At 35.8% G+C, this 25,687-nt stretch overlaps 1 protein-coding gene and 1 pseudogene across 2 annotated transcripts in view; one reads left to right on the forward strand and one right to left on the reverse strand.

Annotated features, from left to right (window-relative positions):
- Positions 1–25,687, reverse strand: part of CNTN3 (contactin 3) — a 325,704-nt gene that overhangs the window by 179,552 nt on the left and 120,465 nt on the right. The window contains exon 4 of the mRNA XM_082412129.1: positions 16,678–16,853. Coding sequence (XP_082268255.1) covers positions 16,678–16,853 — 176 coding nt within the window. The remainder of the gene's footprint in view (positions 1–16,677; positions 16,854–25,687) is intronic.
- Positions 545–16,769, forward strand: LOC309637529 (prefoldin subunit 4 pseudogene; annotated as a pseudogene). Its single transcript has one exon. The product of its transcript is annotated as a prefoldin subunit 4 pseudogene (transcript).

The following is a 25,687-nucleotide window of genomic DNA, read 5'->3' on the forward strand; positions in this document are numbered from 1 at the left end:
TAAAGGGTTGAGCTCAATTCTAGCCTTTTCACAAGCTATTTGATTCTAACTTTAAATATACCCCCCAAGCAGCTGCTTCCTTCACCAGGCAACAGTTTCTTTCACAGACAAGCGGTAACAGTTCTGTTATAGACAAGAAATTGCTTTTAGAGTTCTTAAGAAGAAGTGATAAAAAAAAAGAAAATTCCCAACAGAGCAGCAATAAAGGCACAGTTCTACAGTGACCAAAGAAGGATAGTAAAACAAAACAACAGGCAGATGACTTCTAAGCAAGAACTTTTCTGAGGTTCAAGGAAATAAAACTGATCTAGCCTGAGAAGCATCCAATCTACTTCTACTGTAATGACATTGTATTGGAACACAAGAAAATCCATATGAAAGAATGCCAGTTAATCAAAGGGCCAAATGGGCTGATGATGTTGCCAGCTTAGGGAAATTTCCAAGCCTCTGGGACACTGGACTCTGATAAGACGAATTTAATATGTGTGTGTGTGTGTGTGTGTGTGTGTGTGTGTGTGTGTGTGTGTGTGTGTGTGTGTGTGTGTGTGTGTGTGTGTGTATATGTTTACATATATATGTGTATATATATATATATAATTGTTTTCAATTTGAAAGCAATCTGAATCAGCTTCATAAAAAGCTAATCAACATTCTTTCTTTGATCCCTACAATAATATATACAACATGTTTTGTATTTTAAAATATTTGTAGGAAGTTAAAATAAAATGTTATTGCTACTCAAGCAAAATCTTGAGTCTAGAAGTTTTCCATGATGGATAACGGACAGAAAAGGGAAGAGGGCTAAAATCCAGCCAAGGCTTAATATCAAAGGCGATCTAAATTCTTTTTTAAAGAAATGTAATAAAAACTAAAATGTACATGTAATTAAAAGATCAGAAATCTTTTAGATGCTCACATATGAGATACATTTTCGTCATTATCAGAGTCTAACTTAATGAATTTCATATAATATCCAGCAATTGGTCCATATTGATGGAGATGGCTCCATTCTAATACCAACATGTCTGAGGGAAATGACCTATTTGAATTCACAGGATTAACTGATCAAATTTTTAATGATGGCATTAGCCAAAACCATCTGGATAACACAAAAATCACAGCTGGGGAAAAAGCAAAAAAAAAGAAAAAAGAAAAACACATTAACAATCCACTGGATTTCCATGAATGCTACTATATTTCAACACAGAAAGGGAGGTATCAGAATAACCACCCTGTGGTTATAGCAAACAAGGGCCACTGCCAATAATCAACATCCACGTGACAGATGAGTCTCTTTCAGACCACAGATTCTGGAGGAGTTTAACAATACTCTCTAAATTGTGAATTATATCATTTTATAGAAACAGAGTTTATAAGCCTGTCATTTAGTTGTTAGTTTCAACAAGTACTCCCTGGAAGGGAGAAAGGCAAGGGGATTCTAAGGACCATTGTTGAACTTTGATATTTGGAGAATTCTCAATAAAACAGGAGGAAAAAAGATATTCTATCCAAAGCTCTCAGTTGGTTCAAAGTCTTAAAGTTAGAATGTTTGCCTTGAAAGGAAACCTAGGTTCATTCTGTTCAGCTTAGCTTCTAAACTTAGAATCATGCAATGGTAGAAAGGACAGTCTTTTAGGTGCTAAATTCTTCCTTACAAATAAAGCAATTGAAGCCCAGGGAGGTCAAATGACTCGCATTTAGTGTCTGAGCCAGAACTAGAACCAAGATCTTCAACATCTAATCTTGGATTAATTCTACCCTATCACATTGGTGTGATTAGTATAGTATCTATAGTATTTCATTTTAACCCTGTGTGATTAGTATAGTATCTATAGTATTTCATTTTAACCCTGTTGGATGACCCGCAGCCTTTTCAGCATGTTAATCACACATTTCTACCACTGACCTCAGAGATTTAAAGAGGTGACTCAAAAACTCATCTGACCAACAGAATGTTAGGAAACATTTGCATGAATCTGACAAAGTACTTGCATCTAGAATGTATAAAGAATTTTTACAACTTAGTAATAAAAAAAATAACCCAATTAGAATATGAGCAAAGGATATAAATAGACCTTTTTCCAAAACAGAGAAATGGCCAATAAATACATGAAAGCATGTTCAAATCATTAGTCAACCGGGAGATGCAAATCAAAACCAGTGAGATATCACTTCATACCTACTAAGACGGTTTTAATCCAAAGGACAAATATAAAAAATGTTGGCTAGCATGGGAAAAATTGGAACCTTAAAAAATGGAACCTGGTGGGACTGTTAAGTGCTGCAGTAACTTTGTGAAACAGTATATTGTCATATAATGAATATCCTAAGACAGCTGCAGTTATTTTACAAACTAAAATATTTTTGATTCAAAAGGCAAACAGCAAATATATTCCATTTATATTGAAAAGCATAAAACACACAAATTGAGCAGTTACTGAAAAAAAATTCTGGCTTCTATAGAATCTGTTTTAAAATCACAACCTTCCTATGTGACTAGGTTGAAAAGTATTGTGTTTGACAAAAAGTTTTGTTTTGTTTTCCAAATTCATATAGATGAATAGTGTACTGATAAAGTTACAGCCTTTTGTTTGAAATTTAACTGTTGTTGGACCATCAGAGCAAAGCAGCTTTGGACTTCATCAAAGTCATTATGTTCAAAGATGAAATTTATGTTTTTCGCTGCACTATTTAGTTATGAGAAATAGCACTGCTTATAACTCACAGCAAACTAAGCTCCTACTAATTATAACAGAACAATTTTAGCTAATTAGTCTTCAGTAATTTTTCTTTTCAGATACAGCCAGCCACTGTGGGATTCTGTCCTTAAAAATTTCTGCATTTCTTTAACCTTTCTTCAAACTTATTTGTCTAAGTCTCCATGTGCTTTTAAAGATTAAAATCTAAGAAAAGTGAATAATGTTACAACCCCTCTGCTAGTAGAAGAAAGAGTAACCCTTTGTAGGGGCAATATGGTCAATTTCTGTTTCATACAAAGATTGCAAAACAAGACAGCAGCTAAAAGGGAATTAAAAAGAGGAAAAAGAAACTTTGGGCTTAATAGATGTGCTCTTACATATATTCTAAGAAGGAGGTAGGATCATTCATAATCCAGCATAGTCCTTTTAATTTCATAGTGTATCTGTTCTCAACATCTAGGTCGGAGGTCAATAATGGTGACCCCTGGGCCATATCTTGCCTTCAGACTTAATTGCTGCAGATAGGGTTGACCCATGCAGTGTTTACATAAAAATTAAATTTAGTCTCTAACATGTAAAACGTCAAGCACTGTATGTAAATAATGGATTCTGAGTTATCCTGAAAAGTGATTAGCTTTGGTAACTGTATGATCAGGCCACCCAAGACGGCTGTTCTCTTGCTCTCTGTACATCCCCTGCTTGACCAGTGCCTGCTTCACCTACACCCTACTCACCTGACTGATCTCCCTACATACTTGCTCCAGGCCTCACCTAGTGCTTGTTCTTATCAAAGGGCCGGTGAGGGGCTTGCCCCTCTCCTAGTTTCCCTGGTAACCAATGAGCCAACTGGACCTCAATTCCCCCTATGACTGGCAATCTCCTCTTCTCCCCAGGAGGGAAGACTGCCGCCATGTCCTGCCCGCCGTCCACAGCACACAGTGGGGTGTCTCTCCAGGACCTTGCTGCAGACATGTAAGATCCCCCATCCATTAAACCACTGATGTCTCTGTTGCTGACTCCCAGCTCTTTCTTCGGTCTTGAAGCTAGGCAAGCACAGGGCTTGTAGACCTGCTGGGTGCAACCCAACAGTAACACAGTTCCTGCATTTCTCATTCATTATTTCACTCATTAATACTGAATGAGTGTCTACAAAACCTGGGCAGCTGCATAGTGAGCGCCCCCTATAGGAAAAGCACACCATCGTCTCTGGTCCATCCCAGACCTCACTACTCCTTATTGCTTACACAAAGCGGGCTTCAGTGATGAACGTTATCTTCCTAAGTAATCAAACTTAAAAGAAATATAAAGAAGCACAAAAAATGGTAGAAGACTTCGAGTTCCACAAATTGCTTTGCAATGCTGGTTAAAGTATAACAAAAATTTAGTTGAAAGCATAGCATAGCTGAGCAAACAAAGTAAGCTGCAAAGCAGAACAGTTAATTCTAGAGCCTATGCTGTGGCAGCTGGGGCAGTGGAATGAGGGTGTGGGGAACGGCAGATCAGACTCAGCAATCTGGTAGCTTAGGTTGAATTGCCCTTGTGGAAACAGGAGATGTGGAGGTCCTAGGGTTAAGAAATAGACATTTGAAAATGAGCCCTTTTGCACACAGCTGCATGCCTAAAGGGCTGCACTCTTGCTTAAACCCACCCATGGACCTAGGGAGAAGGCTAGGGAGTTAGTCTGTCCATCTTTTTTTCTCCTTGGAGTGAGGTTGTGGTGAGGTGGGAGATTTGGAGGGAGCAGATATTTCAATGAAGAATTCATGATTGGGGGCCTATACCTCACATGATTTGGGGTCTCATATGTATTTAACATATAATCGACACTCATTATTTGTGGATTTCATATTTGTGAATTCACCTACTCCCTAAAATGTATTTGTAAAGCCGTGAATCAATATTTGTGGCACTTTTGTGGTCATTCTCAGATATGCTCAAAATGGTGAAAAATTTGAGTCATCCCCACACACACGTTTCCAGCTGAGGTTGAATAAAGCAATGCTCTGCCTTCTTGTTTCAGCTCTCGGACTGTAAACAAGATCCTTTTTGCTGTATATTAGTGCCATTTTTTTTTTTTTTTGCATCTTAGTGCTATTTAAATCAGACTCCAAGCCCAGTGCTGAAACGCTATCTAATGTTCTCAAGCACAAAGAGGCTGTGCTGGGCCTTATGGAGAAAACACATGTTAGATAAGCTTCCTTCAGGCATGAGTTGCAGCGTTCCTGACCATGTGGTTAATGTTAGCGAATGAACAATGTATATTACATAAGATGCCTTTAAACAGAAACATTCATAAAACGAGGTTATGTATCGAATGGTGGACAAAAACCTCACGACCAGAAGTTTACAGGAACCTGCTAACCCTGTATTTCCTAAAAGCGATAGTGCAGTATTTGCTAATTCAGTTTTATTGGTGACTGATAAGAAAAATTGACTCTACACGGGGGCTACACTGAGCCAATATATTAACGTAATACACTTCCCAGGTTGGTTGTATCCCTGGTTCCTGGAGAAAGTCATAAAAGCTGTTGGGTATGGATACTTCTTCAACCAAGGCTAAGAAGAATCTCATGTTGGCATGGGAGGGGGAAATTCTCTTAAACAACAGATTCATATCAAACATTACAAAAAATGCTAATATGTACTACAAATGAGAGTCAACAGACTAACACATCGTAAGTTAGCATCAACGATATCCTGAGCTTATAGAACAACATTATGAAAGAATACCTAAATAAACTTTAAACAATTAAAGTAATAAAAATTGGGGTTGGGTGTCAAACCATCAGCAAAAACAGGATGCTCTGAAGAGAGAACAGGAACATATGAAAAAGAACCAGACAGAATGTCTAGACAAGAAAAATGTAATCACTGGAATTAACAACTCAAAGGATAGTTTAATAGTAAATTAGGAGGAGATGAAAGATTAGTGAACCGCACACTAGAACTAAGTAAGTGGAGATAGAAAACATGAAAGACAGGTTAACAGACATGGTGAAATGAGAAATTTCAAAATATATTCAAAAAGGAAAACCAGAAGGAGTAAAGAACAGCCATGGGGATAAACAAAACTGGAAGAGATAACAGCTGTGAAATTTTCAGAGTTCCCATAAGACGTGTATTTCGAGATTCGGGAATCATAGCTTAGAATTGTTTAAATATGATAACAGCTTATCCTTGTACGGCATGCACTGTGGGCCAGGCACTGCTCCAGATGCTTGACATATTGTAGCTCATTTAATGCTCACAGCTGACGAAGTAAATTCTACTGTTACCTTTGATTTACAGATGAAGAGTCGGAAACACAGAGAGGTTCAGTATTTGTCCAAAGTCACATGGCTGCTAAGTGGTGGGATTCAAACCCGGGCAGTCTGGCTCCAGTCTCTATGTCTTTAACACTACGTTTTAGAGCAGAATTATATTTGGAAGAATAAGGGCAAATAACACACTCTCTCAGACCAAAGGGGAGAAGAGGAAAAAAACCAAAACAGTACTGACACATCAATGGAAACTCACTAAATGAATTTCTAAAAGATGCAAAAAAAAAAAGATCACAGATGCATGAACGAGGGTGCACAAAGGAAATAGGGAACATGTGGATAAATCTAAAAGAAACACTGATTATGTAAAATAACAATAAGTCTTCTAGGGCAAACACACACATCTATACTTTCTCTCTTCCTCTGAGATATTCCCCAAAGCAAGAGGTACTTGCAGTAAAGAGATATTTTTTGAAGGCACAAACTCACAAAGACAGGAAAATAGAAGAGCAAACTGCAATAAAATTTTGGAAACTAGAAAGCAGAAATGATGGTGTTGACTGTCTTGGCATAATGGAGGAAGATGTCTTTTAAACTCACAGTGAGGAAATGAAGAGGAGGAGGTGGTATAAGTCGGAATTTGAAGCAACGGTTAGCTACCCAGATCCCCTGTCCCACCTACATACCCAGGGAGTGCCACTCCACGCCAGGAGAGAGGAGGCTTATTCTCTAAAGAGGGTAAGACACAGGATGTCTTGACAACAGGTCACTAGGCAGATTTTATAAAGGATATTGTGAGGAAACAGGTGGATTAACTAAATATACACATTGGATGCTGCAATCTCTAGGCCTCTTCTCCCACCAGGCTCCCAGAATGCTAGTGGTGGCTTTTGCCACCCACAGGGAAGTCTGGACTCTTTTCTCCTCTGGGGACTATGACCTGCCCCAAAGGGAAGAACTAAAACTACTGATACTAAGGGATCCCCAGTGAGAGGAGCCACAGTATAGTTAACCTCATCGTGACAAATTCTACCAAGTAACTGGAGATTTCTGTTAGGTTATTAGTTTCCCACTCTTTGAGTCTGTGCAAACAACCAAGGATTACCAGATATCTATGAAAAATTTCTTATATGAAATACAGAAACCATCCAGCATAAAATAGAAATGAAGCTACTTGGACAAAAGTTTGTCCTAGGGAAGAAAATGTAAAGGAAGCAAAGCATCCTTCATATCTTCATATAGATCTGAAAGGATAAAACTACTAAACTAGAATAAGATACAAGGAGGCAATTTAGAGAACAGAAGGTGTCTTAAGTTGTAAACATGACAGCTGGTATCAAAAACTCAATAGAAGTGTTCAAAACCTGGTTGAAGTAATTCACCAAGAGTCAGAGATAAGAGTCAAAAGAAGAAAATTTGGACAGAAGGTGTGTGGGGGAGTGGTGAGGTGGGAAAAGTGAAGAGAGAAGCAATCCAATCTAGGTGGTCCAAAATGCAAATAATGATGTATGTCAAAAAGAAAATAGAGAAAACCAGGGAGAGGTAATCATAAAAGCTCTCAAAACTAAAGGCCTCATGTTCTCAAACTATAAGGACTCAGAGTATCAAGGATGTTAGATAAAATTTGACACATACCAAATCAAGTCACTGTGAAATTTCAGAACACTAGAGACAAAGAAAAAAATCCCACAAGCTTCCTCTAGAGAAAAACAGGTCCTCTATATAAGGAATCAAAATGGCAACAGATCTCTCAACAGCAACACTGGATGCTAAGAAACAAGGAGAAATATCTTCAGGTTTCTGAAGGAAAAAGACTTCTAACATCGTATATTTACAAGGCTGAGTCTCTCAATCAAGTGTGCCAGTATAATTTTTAGAACACATGGTCCAGAACAATCATAGCTAGCCCTCATCCTTTCTTGGGACACTTGAGGACATGGTGCTCTAAGACAATGAACACCAAGAACAAGGAAGAGGTGGACATGGAATATAGCTGAAGGGAGATCCCGGAAAGACAGTTTTGCCCCTAATGTGCAGGAAAACCAATCTAAACTGGAGCATCCCAAAACCTGCAAGACAGATTTCTCCAGGAAGGTAAAACTGATAGAATATCGGATGCCTCTCAAACTCTGAGATGACATCCAGAAAACTGGCCAAAATTTTGGTTGACGTAAGTATAAGACTATAGAAAATTAAGAAATTAAAAAATAAGGTTACTAATTTGAAGGACAAGAAAATTATGCACGGAAGGAAAAACAATCATAATTACAGTCTGCTACAAAAGTCAGCTCTGAATATCATTTACAAAATCATAGTAATGTAAACACTGAATATTGACCTAATTCAAATTTTGACCCAATAAAATCCTGTAATAACACGCTCTGAATTAATGTATATTCAAATGTTAATCATTTGGCAACTGGATTCTTCACAGCTCCCTCAGTTTCAAACAGAGACAGGTGAAGTGTTTATTCTTTGTGGAGGTTTGGATGGGGATTGGGTTGGGGAACGGGCTTGTGATCACTTGGGTCTCTATCCAGTCAAAGTACAGTAAGTGGAATATAGTGTGGATTTCCCTATTTTTAACTTTGTGTTTTTGTAAGAGCCATGACTTTAAAAATGGTGTTTTCTTCATAAACCTCATAAAAAAGCAACCTCACATTTCTGTGGTGGCAAGGTGGTGGTATGACAGTGTGACAGCATCAGTTGCCAGATTTGATAGCCAACAGTAATGCTTAAAACTGAAAAATCAAGAAGCAGCAAATAAGCAAGTTATTTAAAAAACTGAAGTAAATATCAAGAGCCAGTCAAAAAATTGAAAGTAATTTCCTTTAGGAAAGGAGAAATAAAAACAATATGGGCAGAAGTCTGACATTTTTCTTAAAAACAAACAACAAAAAACCGCCAACTATGTAGAAGTTTGCACATGCTTACATTATTTCAGACATAAAAGAAAAAGTAGAAAATAAAAGGAACAGTACCAATAATATCTCATTCATGATGTTACAAAACTTCAACAACTTACTGGACAGCAACACTATTCTGGAGGAGGGAATTACAGTTTAAAATGCTGCCGAGTCCTCTATTGTTGGAGATATTGATTAAATTTGGACTTTGTTAAATGTGTGTACTAAAATTTCTAGGGCAATTACTATAAGAAAACAAATAGAGTGTATAACTTGTGATGTTACTGAGGGGGAAATAAATTCTCAATCAGTCCAAAGAGAAGAACACAAATGTTAACATTTTCATATTAATATATTAATATTTAAACTATAAGGCAAAGTGCTTTATTAGAGATAGCGAGTCACCTCATTTTGACCAAAAATATACCCATTCTAAACTTCCATACATCAATAATTTACTAATTACAAAAAGCAAAATAGAAATACTAGATAAACTGAGAAATCCACCATCACTGTGAGAGAAATTGATAGATTAATTAGCTAAAGCATCGTTAATAATATATATATGATTTGAGCAACACAATTGCCAACTTTAACCCAAAGAACATAAGGAGGACACGTCTCTGGTCAATGGGTCACTAGGTTAGAAATCAGTAACCAAAGATGACTAGAAAAACTCCATATGTTTGGAAATTTAAAAACACATGTCTGATAACTCATGGATTCAAGAGAAAATCATAATGAAATCTTAACATTTATAGAACTGAACCATAATAAACATGCTATATGTCAGAATGCAAATTTAAAGCTATACATATTTAAAATAGACAAAAGAAAGGTAGGAAGGTAATGAGTTACCTATATAACTTAAGGGACTAAAAAAAGAACAATAAAATAATCCAAGAAGCTGGCAAGAACAATAAACATAAGAGTAAAATGAATGAAATAGAATATAAAGATTCAAAGGTAAGGAATAACAACATCAAGTTCTGACAAGTTTGATACTAAAATATAGTTAGAATGAAATAGGGAATGTATGTATAGATAAGGCACAGACAAGAAGGACAGTAAGAGAAAATGCTTTGAAACAACTTTTTGCCAATACATTAGAAAACATAAACAAAATGGACATAATTCCTAGGGAAAAAACACAATTTTTCACAAAGGAGACAACATGGTTAGTCCTATTAACTATTCAAATGATTCAATCAATAGTTAAAATATTTCCTGAATGGAAACTCCAGACCCAGATAGTTTTATTTATAAGTTCTACTTTTTATTCAAGGAGTATATAATTCCAATATTTCTCAAAATTTTATAGGGAATATAAAATAAGGAGTACTCTCCAGCTCATTTATAGAGATGAATATAACTTTGATACTAAAGCCAAAAAAGGATAGTATGAGAAGAGAAAACAAAAAGAAAAGCTCCTATATTGATATATATGCAAAATGCTAAACAAAATATTGAAAAAGATAACATCCAACTATTAAAAAAAAAAAACTTCCACAAAAGCCAAGTTGAAACTAAACCAGGACTAGAAGTTTGGTTAATACTAAAAATTGTTCATTGCATTAACAGGTTAAAGGAGAAAAACAGCATGAATATCCCAGTAAAAGTAGGAAAAGTATTTACAAGAATAAAGCATTCCTGATTAAAACAAACAAACAAAAAAAAAAACCAACCTAACTTAGAGAAGAACTGCCTTAACTTGATAAAGAGTATCTTTAAAATCTATAGTAAACATCATACCAAATGGTGAAATGTTAATCTTATTCACTCTTGAAAATCAAGAGCAAAACAGGGATAGGGATATTCACACTCAAAATATCTATTCAACACTGTACTGGACTAGAGAAAGCGCACTCATATAAAATATATAAAAGGAGCAAGGGTTGATAAGAACACAGAAACTCTCACTGCTTGCAGATAATATTATTCTCCAAACACAAAAGCCCAAAGAAGCCAGACATGATGACCACACACTGCTTTTCAGTTGGTTAAGAATGGCCTCATCCAACAATTGCGCTGGTAAAGCAGACTTCCCATCCTGGAATAAAATAAATCGGTACCTCTACCTCACACGATATACAAAATCAATTCCAGATAATTAAAGACTTAAATGTAAAGAGGAGAATATTAAACTTTTATAAGTACATTTAGGAGAATGTTTTTACCATTTCAGGATAAGGAAGAAAAAATTTTAAACAACTCATGAGAGAACATGAGCTATAAAAAAATCAATACTTTAATATAAAATTAAGAACATCTGTTTATCACTTGACACCATCAAGGAAAAAAACAAAAAGCCACTAAAAAGAAGATATGTATATAACTGACAAAGGATTAATCCAGAGTATACAAACAACTCTTAAGTTAAAAAAAAAAAAGACTACCATACAGTGAAAAAGTATCTGAATAACAGAAACATAAATGGTCAACAAATCTATGAAAATGAGCTTAACTTCACTGTAATTATAGAAATGCAAATTAAAACCAAAATTACATTTTAATTTAAAAATAAAAATGCAAATTAAAAAGTAAAATACAATTTTATATTCACCAGATTTGCACAAATTAAAATGCTGAACAATAACAAATGTTGGCAAAGATGTAGATCAACAGATACAAATATAATGTTGGGGGGAAGTTGTAGATGTAGGAATGCTGTCTGATGTCATTACATAAAAGTTTAATAAATTAAAAAGGTAAAACAATTTTACATGTTGCTTAGAAGCACATACATATTTATTCAAAGGATAAAAAAAAGCACATATAATTCAGAACAGGGGCCACCTCTTCAGAGGGAGCTTAAGAGAGAGAAGATAATGTCATCAGGGTGAGTTATCAGGTAGCTTTAATTGTACTTCGAATCTTTAAACCTTAAGATAAGTGGTGGCTACACAGAGATTCTTTACACTCTTCTCCATACCATTTATACGTCTAATATAATTCATGATTAAAAATGTATTGCACCTCGGTCCAGTCCCAAGGTGGCGGCCACCATGAAGAAGGCGGCTACAGAAGATGTCAATGTTACTTTTGAAGATCAACAAAAGGTAAACAAATTTGCATGGAATATAAGTAGAATCACAGAGCTGAAGGAAGAAACAGAAGTAAAAAAGAAACAACTCCAGAATTTAGAAGATGCTTATGAGGATATCGTGCTTGCAGACGACGACTGCTTCATGATACCTTATCAGATTGGCGATGTTTTCATTAGCCATTCTCAAGAAGAAACACAAGAAATGTTAGAAGAAGCAAAGAAAAATTTGCAAGAAGAAACTGATGCCTTAGAATCCAGAGTGGAATCAATTCAGCGGGTGTTAGCAGATTTGAAAGTTCAGTTATATGCAAAATTTGGGAGTAACATAAACCTTGACGCTGATGAAAGTTAAACATTTTATAATACTTTTTAAATTTGTTTAATAAACTTGAATATTGTTTAAAATGAAAAAAAATGTATTGCACCTCAAAAATGGTTAAAAGAAAACATTTTAATAAAGAATGACAGGAAATTCAAGAATAAGAGAAGTAAAACTAATTATCAATAAAGCAAAGATATTTGGGGTTTTGAAGGTACTACCCTCACTTTTTGTGGCTGGAATTAAGAATCTGACAAAAACATTTGCAGATATATTAAACAAGCTTCAAAAATTATACACATGCAACGTAACAGTAAATCATTGAGAAAATGTCTACAATTCAAACATTGCATCATTTTACGTATCTTCCCCCTCCCTAAATTTTGTGATTGCTCCACAAAGAATCGGTTAAAAGGAATAAAAAATGCCTACAGAAAGTAAGCTTCTTAAACTATAAATGAGCTTTTCACTTTCATTTAATTACAAATACTATTTTTAAGCATCTTGAAAATCAAGATAAAATTTCACTGGATTTTCACCAGTGTTAAAAGTGGTGCATTGAGGATAATGTCATTTACTCATTTCTCCATGAAGCACATTTTAAGTACTTTTCCCATGGCTGACAGAAACAAAGAAGTATTACTAAGCATGCAAACATAGCTATAGTGAAAAATTAGAACATTTTTTCAATGACAACACTTTATTATCTACTTACCTGTGGCAAAAACAGTCACGGTTCCCCTGAACTGGAGTCATGAGCATCTAGAAGGATGTATATGTAGTAGTACAAGACTCTTCTTATTAACCCCTTCTTTCAGTTAATGTTATTACATCCCTTCAAGGTTGCCAAGTTAAAGGAATGCTCTCTTATACCTGGTAATTTGTAATCTCTGATGTATTAAATATCCTCCACGTTTTTTGCCACCTTCTTTGGTTTCTTTACCAGAAACCTATATCTCAAACATATGAATTCAAAAATTCATGTTTTATATTTCCAGCTTAATGTGGCATCAGGCTAAGAATAACCAATATTGCTCTTTGTAAGTGCCAAAAACCACTTATGAAAACGCCAAAAAAAAAAAATTGCAAAACAAAAGAATCTCACTGTACATCAAAAACTGCAAAAGCAATCAAATGCCAAGCATATGAGTAAATAAAACTTATGAGGCCGATGAGGTAGACTGTGGGGAAATCCAAGGGACTAAATGGTAGGTACATCCTGGGGTTTCTGTATAAAGAGAGAATTCACAACAAAGGTAGGAAGATATTTTGTGCCTTATTCATCACGTGTATCCTGATAGGATGCACCCCAAAGAGAAACTCAAGGACAGTACCAAATGAAAAAGAAAAACTTCTGTTGGAAGAGGCAATCCACTCACTATGTGCTCTTAGCTTCCTGTTAAGTGTTTCTGGACGTGCCAAGAATGAAAGGCCCAGTCACTCCATTTCTCAGGGATGTGTTTTCAGAGACCAACCAGGAGGGATAAGACAAGCTCTCCCTCTAGGACAAAGAGCAGGCTTGCTTACTCCCTGCTATAAAAGAGATGGATTCGCTAATCTCAGTGTTCCTCAGCTGTGGGTGTAGCATCTCTCCTGGCTAAATCACATCACTTCCGCGGGACTTGGGGGCGAGGGGAACTGAAGCGTGGTGCTTGCTATGCTGTGAGCAATAAAGCTCTTTGAAGCTCTTTGTTACTGACCCAGGAATATCATGTCTTCTGTTAGCATCCATGGAAGAGTAGCAGCCTAGCTTATTAGCTCGTAAGTAGGGTAAAATAAAATCCCAGACTCAACAACTTTATCCCACTTTGCCTATAATGTTCTGGCCAGGAAGTAGGGGCAGACTGCAAGAGACATGATATAACTTTAGAAGTATTTGCAAACAAGCCACTCTCTCCAGGAAGAAAAGACTGAGGAAAAACCTATAAGTTACTGATACTTCTTCAGGTATTAGAGGGCATCAAGGATCTGCAGTAGAAAAATAGCATTGCTTAAGAGGAATAATGTATTTTGTGAAAGACTCCGGGGAATAGGGAATTAGACTGGAAACTTCACATTTCCCTATAGATCAGAGAAGTGAATCTGATCTCTGCATGTGGCAAAGAAAGCAAAATCAGGGTAATCGATTGACATGTGTTGACAAAGGCTGAGTTTGGACAAAATCTACTTTAGAACCCATTAAAAGTGTTAAGCATAAAAATGGAAACATCAAATGGAAGTAGGAGGAAAGATTGCCTCTAAGATCCAAAATAGCATTTCAGAAAACTGCCTATATCTTCAGAATAATACAAACAAATAGATGTGGCTTCAATCAATCATAAACAGAAATTCATAGGAAAGAACAACCTGAAATAAATAGTATTTCAAAAAATGGGACAAAAATAATCCCTTTCAATCCTTTTAAAAATATAAATAAATCAAACATACAACTAAAAGATGCAGGAAAATTTCCTGAATTGTGTATGAGATGTCTAAGTATCAATATAATAAAATAATTTTTCAAGTTGTAAGCAAAGCAAATAAAAAAAGAGATCTAAACCTATCTGTATGCTGGAAATATATATATATATATTTATGTTTTTATATATATGTTTATATATATACATGTTCTTAGCTAAAAGAATGAAGGAAAAATTATCCCATAGTCAACCAAGAGAAACAGAAATAATTACAACAAAAAAAGGAGGTGGTGGTAAGCTCCCAAGAAACAGAAATTAGTCTAATCCCAGACTTCTGTTCAGCAACACTAATTCCAGAAGACAACAGAGCAACACACTTTGAATTCTTTGATAAACAGTTTCGGGATCCAACATTGTACCAATCAGAAGGTGTCTTCATATTTAAGGCAATATAATGAAATTTTTTAAAATGCAAGAGGATGAAATATAGTTACATTTTTAGGTGTAACTGATTAATTGTTCCAAAAATCTAAAAATTGAGAAAGTAAAAAAAATAAGACAAGAATGGGAAAAGTCTTGTGGCTGGTATCACAGACAGGTGAAACATAGATATAGTTAAACACAATATACACATATAAAATTATTCATGAGGAGAATATTATTTATATTTAATCTATACATACACATACCTGCGTATATAAATAGTATCATACATACATACATACACAAAATATATATTTAGTAAAATGATATAATAACAATTGAAATCAATAATCATGGAAGTCACTATAACTGTGAGGTATACAGTAGAAAAAAAAGGAACTAAACTAATTGTTTAAAATGGGGGGACTCTGAAAAAATAATTTAAATTTAAAATTCTGGCTACTATAGAAGTAAACTTTTATAAATTAAGAAGTAATTTTATAAACTAAAAGGTAAACTTAAACTTCTGTAATATGAATATGACATATAGCTATCAAAGTGCCCAGGGAAGATACAGGTTAAAAAAAAAAAAAAAAAAAAAAACTGTTCATAGAGGGAAAAGAAACAGAGGAAGCAGAAGAAAGATCAAGGAAGTTTGAAAAACGGAACACACAGAATATAATGGCAGGAACAAAACCAACCATTGCCATTATAAAAACAGAAGCAATAGAATAAGCTATGCATTAAATGACACATCATCAATTTATTAATGGTCTGCGGCAGTTGGGGGAGACTACTACCACATTATAAGAACATTTGCATTCTAATTTCAGAATAATTGAGGTGTAAAGAACTAAAAGAAATCTTAGAACCAAGGTAATGCTGATATGCACTATATATGAAACATACAACAGAAACAAAGGAAGAGAGACTAGTAAGAAGAAACAAAAAGGAGAAAATAGTCAAAAGATATATCAGGAAGATAAACACTAAATTAGGTCTCTGGTCCCCATTCTAAATTCCCTGCTAAAAAGCATGTGGTTTTCTCAGGATGGGACATGGGTTCATCCTGGTCCAATTAACAAGGTACAAACTTGGCTTCCAGAGCCAGGCTTCAGTGGGGGCCTGTGTTGAAGGTCATCATGAGCTCGGCAAAACTGGAGTGGAGGTCAAAGATATGTCATGTTCTTTTCTTTCTCACTGTCTTTGTTCCTTTGTATTTTCAGATTTGTTAGATGTCATTCTCTAATTTCAATGTTCTGCCAGAACAAAGGTCATGTCTGACAATTCGTTCATATGCGTTTCAGTTCTAACATAGTATAAAGCACAAAGTAACTAATGAATAAACACATCCTTAACTAGATTCTTTTTCCTCCCCTAAACAGAATCCTTACAAAATAGTAAAACAGATAACACACACACATACACCCACATTCACATACACACACATTTTAAACTCTGATTTGTACAGTATATAGAGATCAAAAAAATCATATTGAATTACTTTCTCAACCTATTTCTTTAATTAATAAATTCCACATATTGTTTCTGAAATCCAAAATGACCACACAAATTCAGTTATATATTTTTAAATGTTGGACTTATATGCGTGAACATATACTTACAGGCAAACTGGAGTTTAGCTTCTCTGCTGACAATTGTTCCAACTGAATTTGTTGCAAAACATTGATAACTTCCTGTATCCCAATTTCTGTTGGGGTTAAGAACCACAAGATTTCCTCCGTTCAACTTATAACGATACTCCATACTCAGATTAATATCGCTTCCATTCAGCTGCCATCTGTAAAACAAACGTCCAGGATTTTCCCCTTAGTATATTTAAACTTTTTTTAAAATCTGCATTAATAATCTACTTTAAACATCAGCTCTCTTATAAATGAAAGGCAACAAATACATCATTCAATTATTACATAATTGAAAAATCAAAGATGCCTAAGTTTTGTTATCAGAAACAAAAGGTTAAATTACAGTAGAAAGCACAAGAGAGTAGCATCTAAAAGCTGAAGATTTTTCAAGATTTTCTGAAGAGGTGAGAATAATTTAGTTTGTTCACTAGGGGGAAAATTAGGCTTGGTCTGTATAGACAAAGATGAAGTAGAATGTTGAGGTAATTATCTCATATACTTCAGGCCAGTCTCATGCTGCCGATGAAGGGGGAAAAGAGCACATTTCTTTGATTTATCCAGACTGACTGAGCACATTTAATAAATTAATTGGGTAAGTGCTCAACTATCCATTTCAATTTGTCTGAGTAAATACCTGTCCCGGAGGCCCTCTGCTCTTCTAAGCCATCACAGTGATATTTACTAAATGGTACACTGTGGTAAAAGATCCTAAATGCCACCTAGGGGGTCGGAAACAGTAAAGGCACTAACCCCAGAGCCATATTTATCAATGGGAAGCCAAAAGAAAAAAAGAAAGAAGCTGGTTTTTAAACGAGAGTTTTCAAACAGAAAAACCAGAATTTTTTAAACAGCAAGCACACCTGACACATCCAAGATTATTACCTTTAAAAACTCATTAAATATCACACAGTCTCAAGAACACATCCATTGTATAAATTAAGCCATCTGTCTCCTAGAGGACTTGATTTTTTATAATAAAATTACACTGGTATCCATTCTATAAATTTTAGAGTATTATGGCAACAATCTCAATTGCTTTTCATAATAACTTTGAGAAAGTGGTTAATAAAATGACCATTTCACAGATGAGGATTTCAATAAAACAGTTGAGTGAGTTCGCAACTCTCCCCAAACTATTAATTACTGGATCAGAACTAGTACCCATTTGAATTCTAGCCCAGAGGTCTTTAACCATGTCATGGGTCATATAAAAATTTTATTAATATATCAAATATTTAACCTGGAAATAGTAATATTGTGAAAGCATAAAAAGAGGTGAAATGTGAACATTATCACAAACCAAAGGACATAAAGTTAAATAAAATATTATATAGCTGTGAAAATGTATAAGCTTTTGCAAACATAGAAGAGTCTTACAAAGGTGAAAACATTTTTTACAGTGCAATGTGATACCATGTATATAAAGTTTTAAAACATATAAAGTAATATTAAGAATGTATTAAACATTTTAAAATGTATGAAAATGAATCACTTCAAGTTTAAGGTACTTTAGAGCTCTCATGGAGAGAAAAGTGAGAAAGGGTTATGGGGCAAACACTGGGAAATTTAGCTTTTTTGGTTTTATTTCCTAAACTGAATAGTGGTTATATGAATGTTCATCATTACACTTAATTATATGTTTATATCATTTTCTATATCTGAAATAGTGCATAATAAAATTTTAATAATGGAGGCTACAGGAAATGAATAAATTTTGAAGTTTAGTTTCTACAGCTCAAAGCAATATTATATCATTTGCTCATTTTAAAAATCAAGACTTTCTTGATTTTTCTTTCTTTATGCACATACAAGTCTCCCAGGTCTAAAGCAATATTTCTTCTGAGAAATCAAAATGAAATTAAGAGGAAAAACTGGAGGCCCCGTGTCTTCTCTTTTGAACTTAAAAGAGCAAAATTACAAAGAAATATGAAAAAGCCGTAACTGCTTTCTCGTTTGTGGCAGATTTCCGCTATGGGTTTGATTCTGCTTTGTTTGTAGAGTAACTCTCTTATGCTCCTTCCCAAGGCAAGTCCATATTTGCATGTGCATTTTAGGTCACTTTCTTCTATTCTGACTTTAATCCTGCCCTTAGAGATTTGAAGTCGAACCATGAACACTTATTAACCCTTCTTCATCTTATTCCTGCCCAAATCCTAGAACTACAGAAACTCAGAAAAGGAAATGAAATCAAGGAAAATTGTCCATCTGCATTCTGTCTGAATACTCTGCACTCCTGATACACAAGGTGGTCTGCAGACCAAGATCATCAGCATCCTCATCACCATCTGAGAGTTTGCTGGAAATGCAGAATCTTGGGCTCTATCCTAAATCTACTAAACCAGAATTGGCATCTTAGTGAGATCTGCCAGTGTTTAATATGCCCATTCAAGTTTGGAAGAACTGGTGTATAATATCCCCAAGAAGCAACCGTGGACTGCCTATAGGGGACATAGATAAGAATTCCCCACTCTTGATTTAGCCTATTTCATATTCAACAACTATGATTAGAAAAAGCAACTTTCCTTCCCTCCCTTCCTGGTGAAAAAACATTTATTGAGTGCCTGTATGTCAGGCAACTTTCCAGGTTCTAAGAATGGGGTGAAAAAGGTCCCTGCCTTCATGGAACTTACATCTGGGGGGAGACTTCTCTATGATTCCTCGTTCCTACCCTTTCCCCCTTGTCTAGTCCCAGGCTCTATCCAATCCTACCATGTAACAGCAGAATGAACAGAAATGAGATTCAGAAACAAGTGCTCCTTGTTTTACGGGTTGGACCCATCCCTCACCAGCTGTGTGACCATGGGCAGTTAACTCCTTTACACCTAAGTTTTTAACATGTAAAATAAAGAGAATGTCATCTTTCCCATAGGGTTGCTCTATCCATTTATGTAGACAATGTACGTAAAGCCGGTGGCTCAGGGCAGCCAGCCAACAAATGGGCCGGCACCACTGTTGACAAGGGAGGAAGTTCCATCAAAGGCTGCAAACCCATCTGTCTGCTTTGTTTTTCTTTTCTGCCATCCTCATAGAGTAGACGTGGGTTATGCGTAACCTGCTTGATTCAATGCTTTTGGTCATCTCCTCTCATGTGGAACGGGCTGTATCTTCCACATAGGGTTTGTCTGCATTGGTACCTGCCTGAGAAGTCAGGGAAACATGGGACGAAACACATGCTGGGCTTGACCTTCAAAGAATAAATCTGACAGTAAATCACAAGTGGGTGGGTTGAATTTTTAAGCTGCAAACGGTTTGCCAGTTACTAAATGACTTAACACTTGCGGGGGAGGAGGGAGGGGAGAACTCCTCTAAGTGCAAAGCAGGAAAAATATAGTTAATTTCACATACTTTCTGAATGGAAAACTCTCATGACAAAGGGTGCTTGTGACTTTGTTACCTACAAAGAACAGTTTGTACCAAGGAAAAAGGATTTCAGCTCCAGACTCTAGAATGTTTACGGCCTGATGAAGCATGTCTGACGGCTTCATTTGAGAATTCTGTTTTCGTGTTTAGCTGATGAATAATAAAGGTACAATGGCTATGTGGAAAATTGTAAAGATAAATAAAAATATGGAGAAGCACTTCTTCTTGCCTATTTAATAGCTGGAAAGATTTAGAGATCATAAAGTACGTGGGAAAATACCTTACTTCAATATGTGTCTGAGATCTAAAAGCGATCACCTCAAAGTTTTGACTGAAGATCCAAAACGGAAAACATTTCTTCTATTATGCATAAGTGTTTCTTACTTCTTTTAGCTCAGCCTTTGTCATATAGACAAAATCTCTATATTATTTCACTATGTGAAGAGGTAAAAGCTACTCTCTTTTACGTATGTTTCTGCTAGACCGAAAGTATATGTGCATTTGTTTTAGCAAACTCTTAGAGCAAAGATATACTTGAGATACTCTGAAGAAGGTTAATTTTCTTTTAACAAAGCAATATAATTATTTCTCTCCTTCTTAACACTATTCATCATTAAATGGAACTCATCCCCAGGTGATATAAAATTTCTCAATATCTTATTAAACAATGGTTGTTTTTCCTCTTGGTGAAAATATGTGAATTCAAAAGGGTTGTCTTGGTTTAAACTCTGCAACGTGTAAGCAATCTCTGGGCCTGGGCATCCAAATATTATTTTATCCTGAGGAAAGAATGTACTTAAGTTCCTAACACAAAATATTCATATTTGGGCCTGATTTCTGAATATTTCCAATATGATCTTCTGTATAAGAAATATTCATGAAAACTGAAGGCACACATATATACTCCTTCCACAAAGAATGTGTCCAATAAATCTACAAATTAGACTTAATTTCTTTGCAGTAAATTGTAATCCAGCTGTTCAGAGTTCATGAACATCATGCATAGTGGTAAAACTGTGACAGGTAAGTGGTACATTCAGGTCATGAATTTGGGAAGCTTTCTGAGGTAGACACTGTCTTTTAGTTTTGCACATTCACAATCCTTTGTAGAAGTTACAGATGTCTACCTTATGAAGGAATTTTGAAGTTCCTGAGGACTGTAAAATCTCAGAATGAAATCTTTTTGAAATATGGAAATTGTTTAAAACTTCATAAAAGTAACATTTGCATACCCCAATTCCATTCCAAAAGGCTTAATGCAGTGATCTGGAGTAAAAGAAGACAGCTCTGGGTCTCTTGGGGCTACGTACAACAGCATTTCAATCATATAACATTTACACTGTGCTCTAGAATCAAACTAACATTGTAGCTTTAGCTCAGTGGCAAATGTCACAAGATTAAGCACCTTTGCATAATCATCATCTTGTAACACTCTTGAATGATCTTGTAAGTTCACTGTCTGCCTTCAGTGTTCAAACGTTCATCCTACATGAATTAGGATTTGTTTTTAGAATCCACAAGTGAGAAATGGTTTATTATTCATATTTCACAACTCTGATTCTCAGGCAATGAGCTCTCATCCCCCTTAACTGCTTGGTGTGGAGCTTATATGTGAATTTGTTTCTAGGCCAATAACTTGAGGTTGGGGGTCTGGAAGAAGTCCTGGGCCACTTCCTCTGATCGCTGACCTGAGGCAGCGTGGATTGGATCAGTCCACGTCTAAGCCTCAGTTACATCCTCTACACAACAGGAAGCTGGTATCGACCTCATTGGAGAGAGGCTAGGGAGGTAAAGTGAGCACGAAAAACCGGGCCAAGCCTGCCACAATAGAACTGTGAAGGCTATGGCACTTTTTCCCCTAAAAATCTCACATGCAATTTCTTTAAAACATTGTACAGGCCCTCAGGTTAACAGTTTTTGAATCTTGAAAATAAAACATAAGGTATGTGACATGAGAGATATTTCAACTGGTAGTTATTACTTTTAAACGATGAAAACTATAATGGTGACTTCCAGGAAATAACTAAAACATCAGTAATTGAGAGCACATGAATCGCTGCCTTCCAACACAAAGAACAAACTATGTGCAAGACTGTGTGTGTGTATGTTTGTGTGCAAACACAAATTTACATAACAGTGAGTTAAATCAGTATAAAAAGCCTAGATTCTCAGTGTTGAGAGGTGCTTTTCAAACCATATAAGCTCCATTGGAGGATGACTGTCAATCACTGCTGAATTCCCACCATCGGACATAATAGGTTATGCGTGGTAGGTGCTCACAGAAGTTCCCTTATCGGGGCAATCTTAGTTTACCCTCTAACCTAGCCATCACTAGCCTCCATCCATACAGTCGTCCCTAACTGTGGCCATCCATATTACCAACAAACATCTCAAAGACAGGGGATGAATGCATAATTATTTTCATTTACCATACTAGTTATTATTTATTTACCATACTAGCTATTATTGTATATGGCAAGCTTTTACACAAAACCACACTAGTATGGAATGAAAATAATGAAGATAAACATAGATGTATCTTGTTGTCAGTATAATTTAAGGCACCAAGTCCTAAACTGGGTCTTCCACGAGAACTTTGTAACAAGTCACCCTTTGAAATTGAAACTAACAAAACTGAGTGACAATAAATTGGGTGACATCAGGTAGTTTCAAAATAATCCCAGGATGTAATTCAGCTCATGGTTGATTGTATTAATATTGTCCTTCAAGATATCTACACCCATCTTACAAAGTCTGGTCGGGAAAATGGAAACATAAACAATATTCCAAAGAAAAACAAATATCACGTGTTAGACTTTGATATAAAACCAAGCAAAAAGGACAAAATAATTTACTAAAATCTTTAGGGGTCTGGGGCTGGGTTTGGAAAATATGCTCACATTAAATACTTGTTAAATCAACAGGCAATACTTTATTTGAGGTTTGACAGGAAAATTAGGAATTTAGTCACAGAAGCAATTTGTGGTTTTAGATGCAGCTTTCAAGTTAATAAGCAAATGAATTTGTGTTCAAATGCAATGTTTGTTAATATGTTTACTGAAGTGATGAGAATAATTGCAGTCCTTGAAAGAATGAATGTCTGAATTTGCATATTCAATACTTTATCCAAAAATAACTAGTTAGGCTTCAGCAATAATTGCTGAAGATACAAATGAGTTAAATTGTGATGCTGTGTTTTTAAAAATCAACTTTTTAAAATGTGTTTTATGACACAGATTCCCATTTGTCACTCATTGATAAATTTTAAACATATATAATAAAAAAAGGAGGCAAACAGAGATTAAAGCTACACTGTGATTAAAAACAACTGTTCAGTTTACATAGGTAAAGCCTCGTTCAAATTCATCACTGATTGTCTTTCAATTATTCTTGAGGAGAATTATAGAAGACGGCTGCTATTTCTACCTTCCCTGCATCCATTTCAGCTTCTTCTGGGAGCATCTTTCTCCTTGTCCTTTGAAGAGACCACTCCTCCCAGGACCCAGGCGTGCCCAATGAGCACATTCCATATCTCAGGCCTTAGTGATTAGTTAAGAATACAACTGTGACCCAACTGATTTAACTTGTGTTTGATCAGTATATGTTTTCCTTCCCCCTTGCCTCACTACCAAAACATAAGACCAGCAACAAAAAGATGTTAATTTTTTAACTGCCATCTTTAATATCTAAAATCTAACCTCCACATTTCTCCTGGGTTCTGACTGCTGACAGTATTAGCTATGTTTTTATTTCATGTTTTTCTGATGCCATTCAGAGCTTTTGATGACTCTAATAGGAAAGATGCCCTCTTTTTCCAGTTAATATTCTGTGGAGCATATAAGTAGACCTAAGCAGTCATCTTTGTCACCTCAAGGGCAATCTGTCTTAAAATAGAGCCAAAAAGGAGGACTCAATCCAAATTTAAGAATATCCTACACAATAAACAACAGACCACTTCTGATCCTGTGATCCTTCATGACACTCTTGACTCCCGAAATATGATCTAACCCCAAACTGCCTCTCTTTGTTTCCTCCCTGTTAACTTCATTCCATTTCTTTTTTCATGCCACCAATTTAGCTTTCACTGTTTGCTAAGCATTCTGAATGTAAGGATGAAGAACACACTGTCTTCACCTTAAAGGGAGTTACATCCGACCAGGCAAACCCACTTCATTTTGGTAAGTTTTATAATCCAGGAAGGCCTAGGTGCAATGCGCAGTACATGGCTGAAGCATGGAACCCAGCTCTGAGGATATCGAGAAGGCTTCATGGGAGAGACAGTAACACAGCCTAGTTTCAAATGCCCTGTAAGAGACACTGTCTACCTCTGCTTGCCTCAGGCACCATAGAAATTCTTTCTTCTTTATGGTTTGCAATCATTCCAACCTTGTAAACATTTCATTGCTCTTAATAGCTGACTCTGTGTGTGGGGACCAGAGCTCATCAGCTAGAGAAGTCAGGATGCTAAAAGGAGTTGAGCTTGAGGTTAGGCTCAGAGAATTGGGCCTAGTAATCTAGCAGAACAAATTACATTTCCTTAGGGCCAAGGGAATTTGGAGGAACAATAATTCTTACTTGCCTTGGAGCACAAAAGTAAAATAACAGTGACATCAGATCTTACATGGCAACAAGATATACATAAGGGACAAACTGCATATAATCAAAAATATATTTGAAATATATTTCATATTTTATTAAATAGAATATATCATATATTATACATAATACATATGCTATACATGCTCTATCCTATACACTGTACGTGGTACGATGTATAGTATTATGTGGTGTGTCTCCACACGGATGTGTGTTTAGATAACGAGTAAACGCCTTACATTTACTCCTTGGATAAATGGTGAGCAGAAATTAGTCCATTATTTTTTCTTCGTTCTTATACTGAATGCATTTAGTGGACTTTCAGTAAATTAAACATGTGCAGGATGTAGGGAACTCTACTTAAAAGGGAGAAACTGTGGCCGAAGAGATCTGCATTTTGCAATGTTATATAGTCCTTAAAATGTGTATATCCAAGATTCCTCACACTGTACTTTATTAAAACTATTTACTTGTTATATAAAGCTGGAAGAGAATGATGTTCTGGTTGCTTCCTTGTGATGAGAGAAAAACAGAAGAGCATTTATAGAAAAGAGTTGTGGATCCAAGGGTCAGAGCAGAGCAGTGCTGTCTGATAGAACTTTCTGCAAGCACCAGAAATTTCATCTGTGTTGTCCAATACAGCAGCAATTAGCTACATGTGACTACTGACCACTTGAAATCAGGCTGCTGTGACTGAGGAACTGAATTCCTAGTTTAACGGATTTAAACGTACATGGCCACACTTGGCTACTGGCTACCATATTGGACAGCACAGCCTGTAAGTCTCCAGCCCGACTAAACTTTGTGAACACAAAGGCCACATGGGACACATTCACTTTTAAGGCTTATCTTCTTTGGCCTAAATTATATTTAAAAAGAAAAACAGTCAACATTAGACGTAGATTCAAAAAAGAAAATTTCTCAATTTTAAACATCTCTTGAAAAGGTTTTGTAATATTGGACCAGGACTCCTGGATGGTAACAACCGGCTAGTGTTAAGGAGCAGTCGTGAACAGTGGATGGACCTGCGGCT

The sequence above is a fragment of the Balaenoptera physalus genome (genome assembly GCF_965194825.1).
Source record: "Balaenoptera physalus genome assembly, chromosome: 11".
NCBI lineage: Eukaryota > Metazoa > Chordata > Mammalia > Artiodactyla > Balaenopteridae > Balaenoptera > Balaenoptera physalus.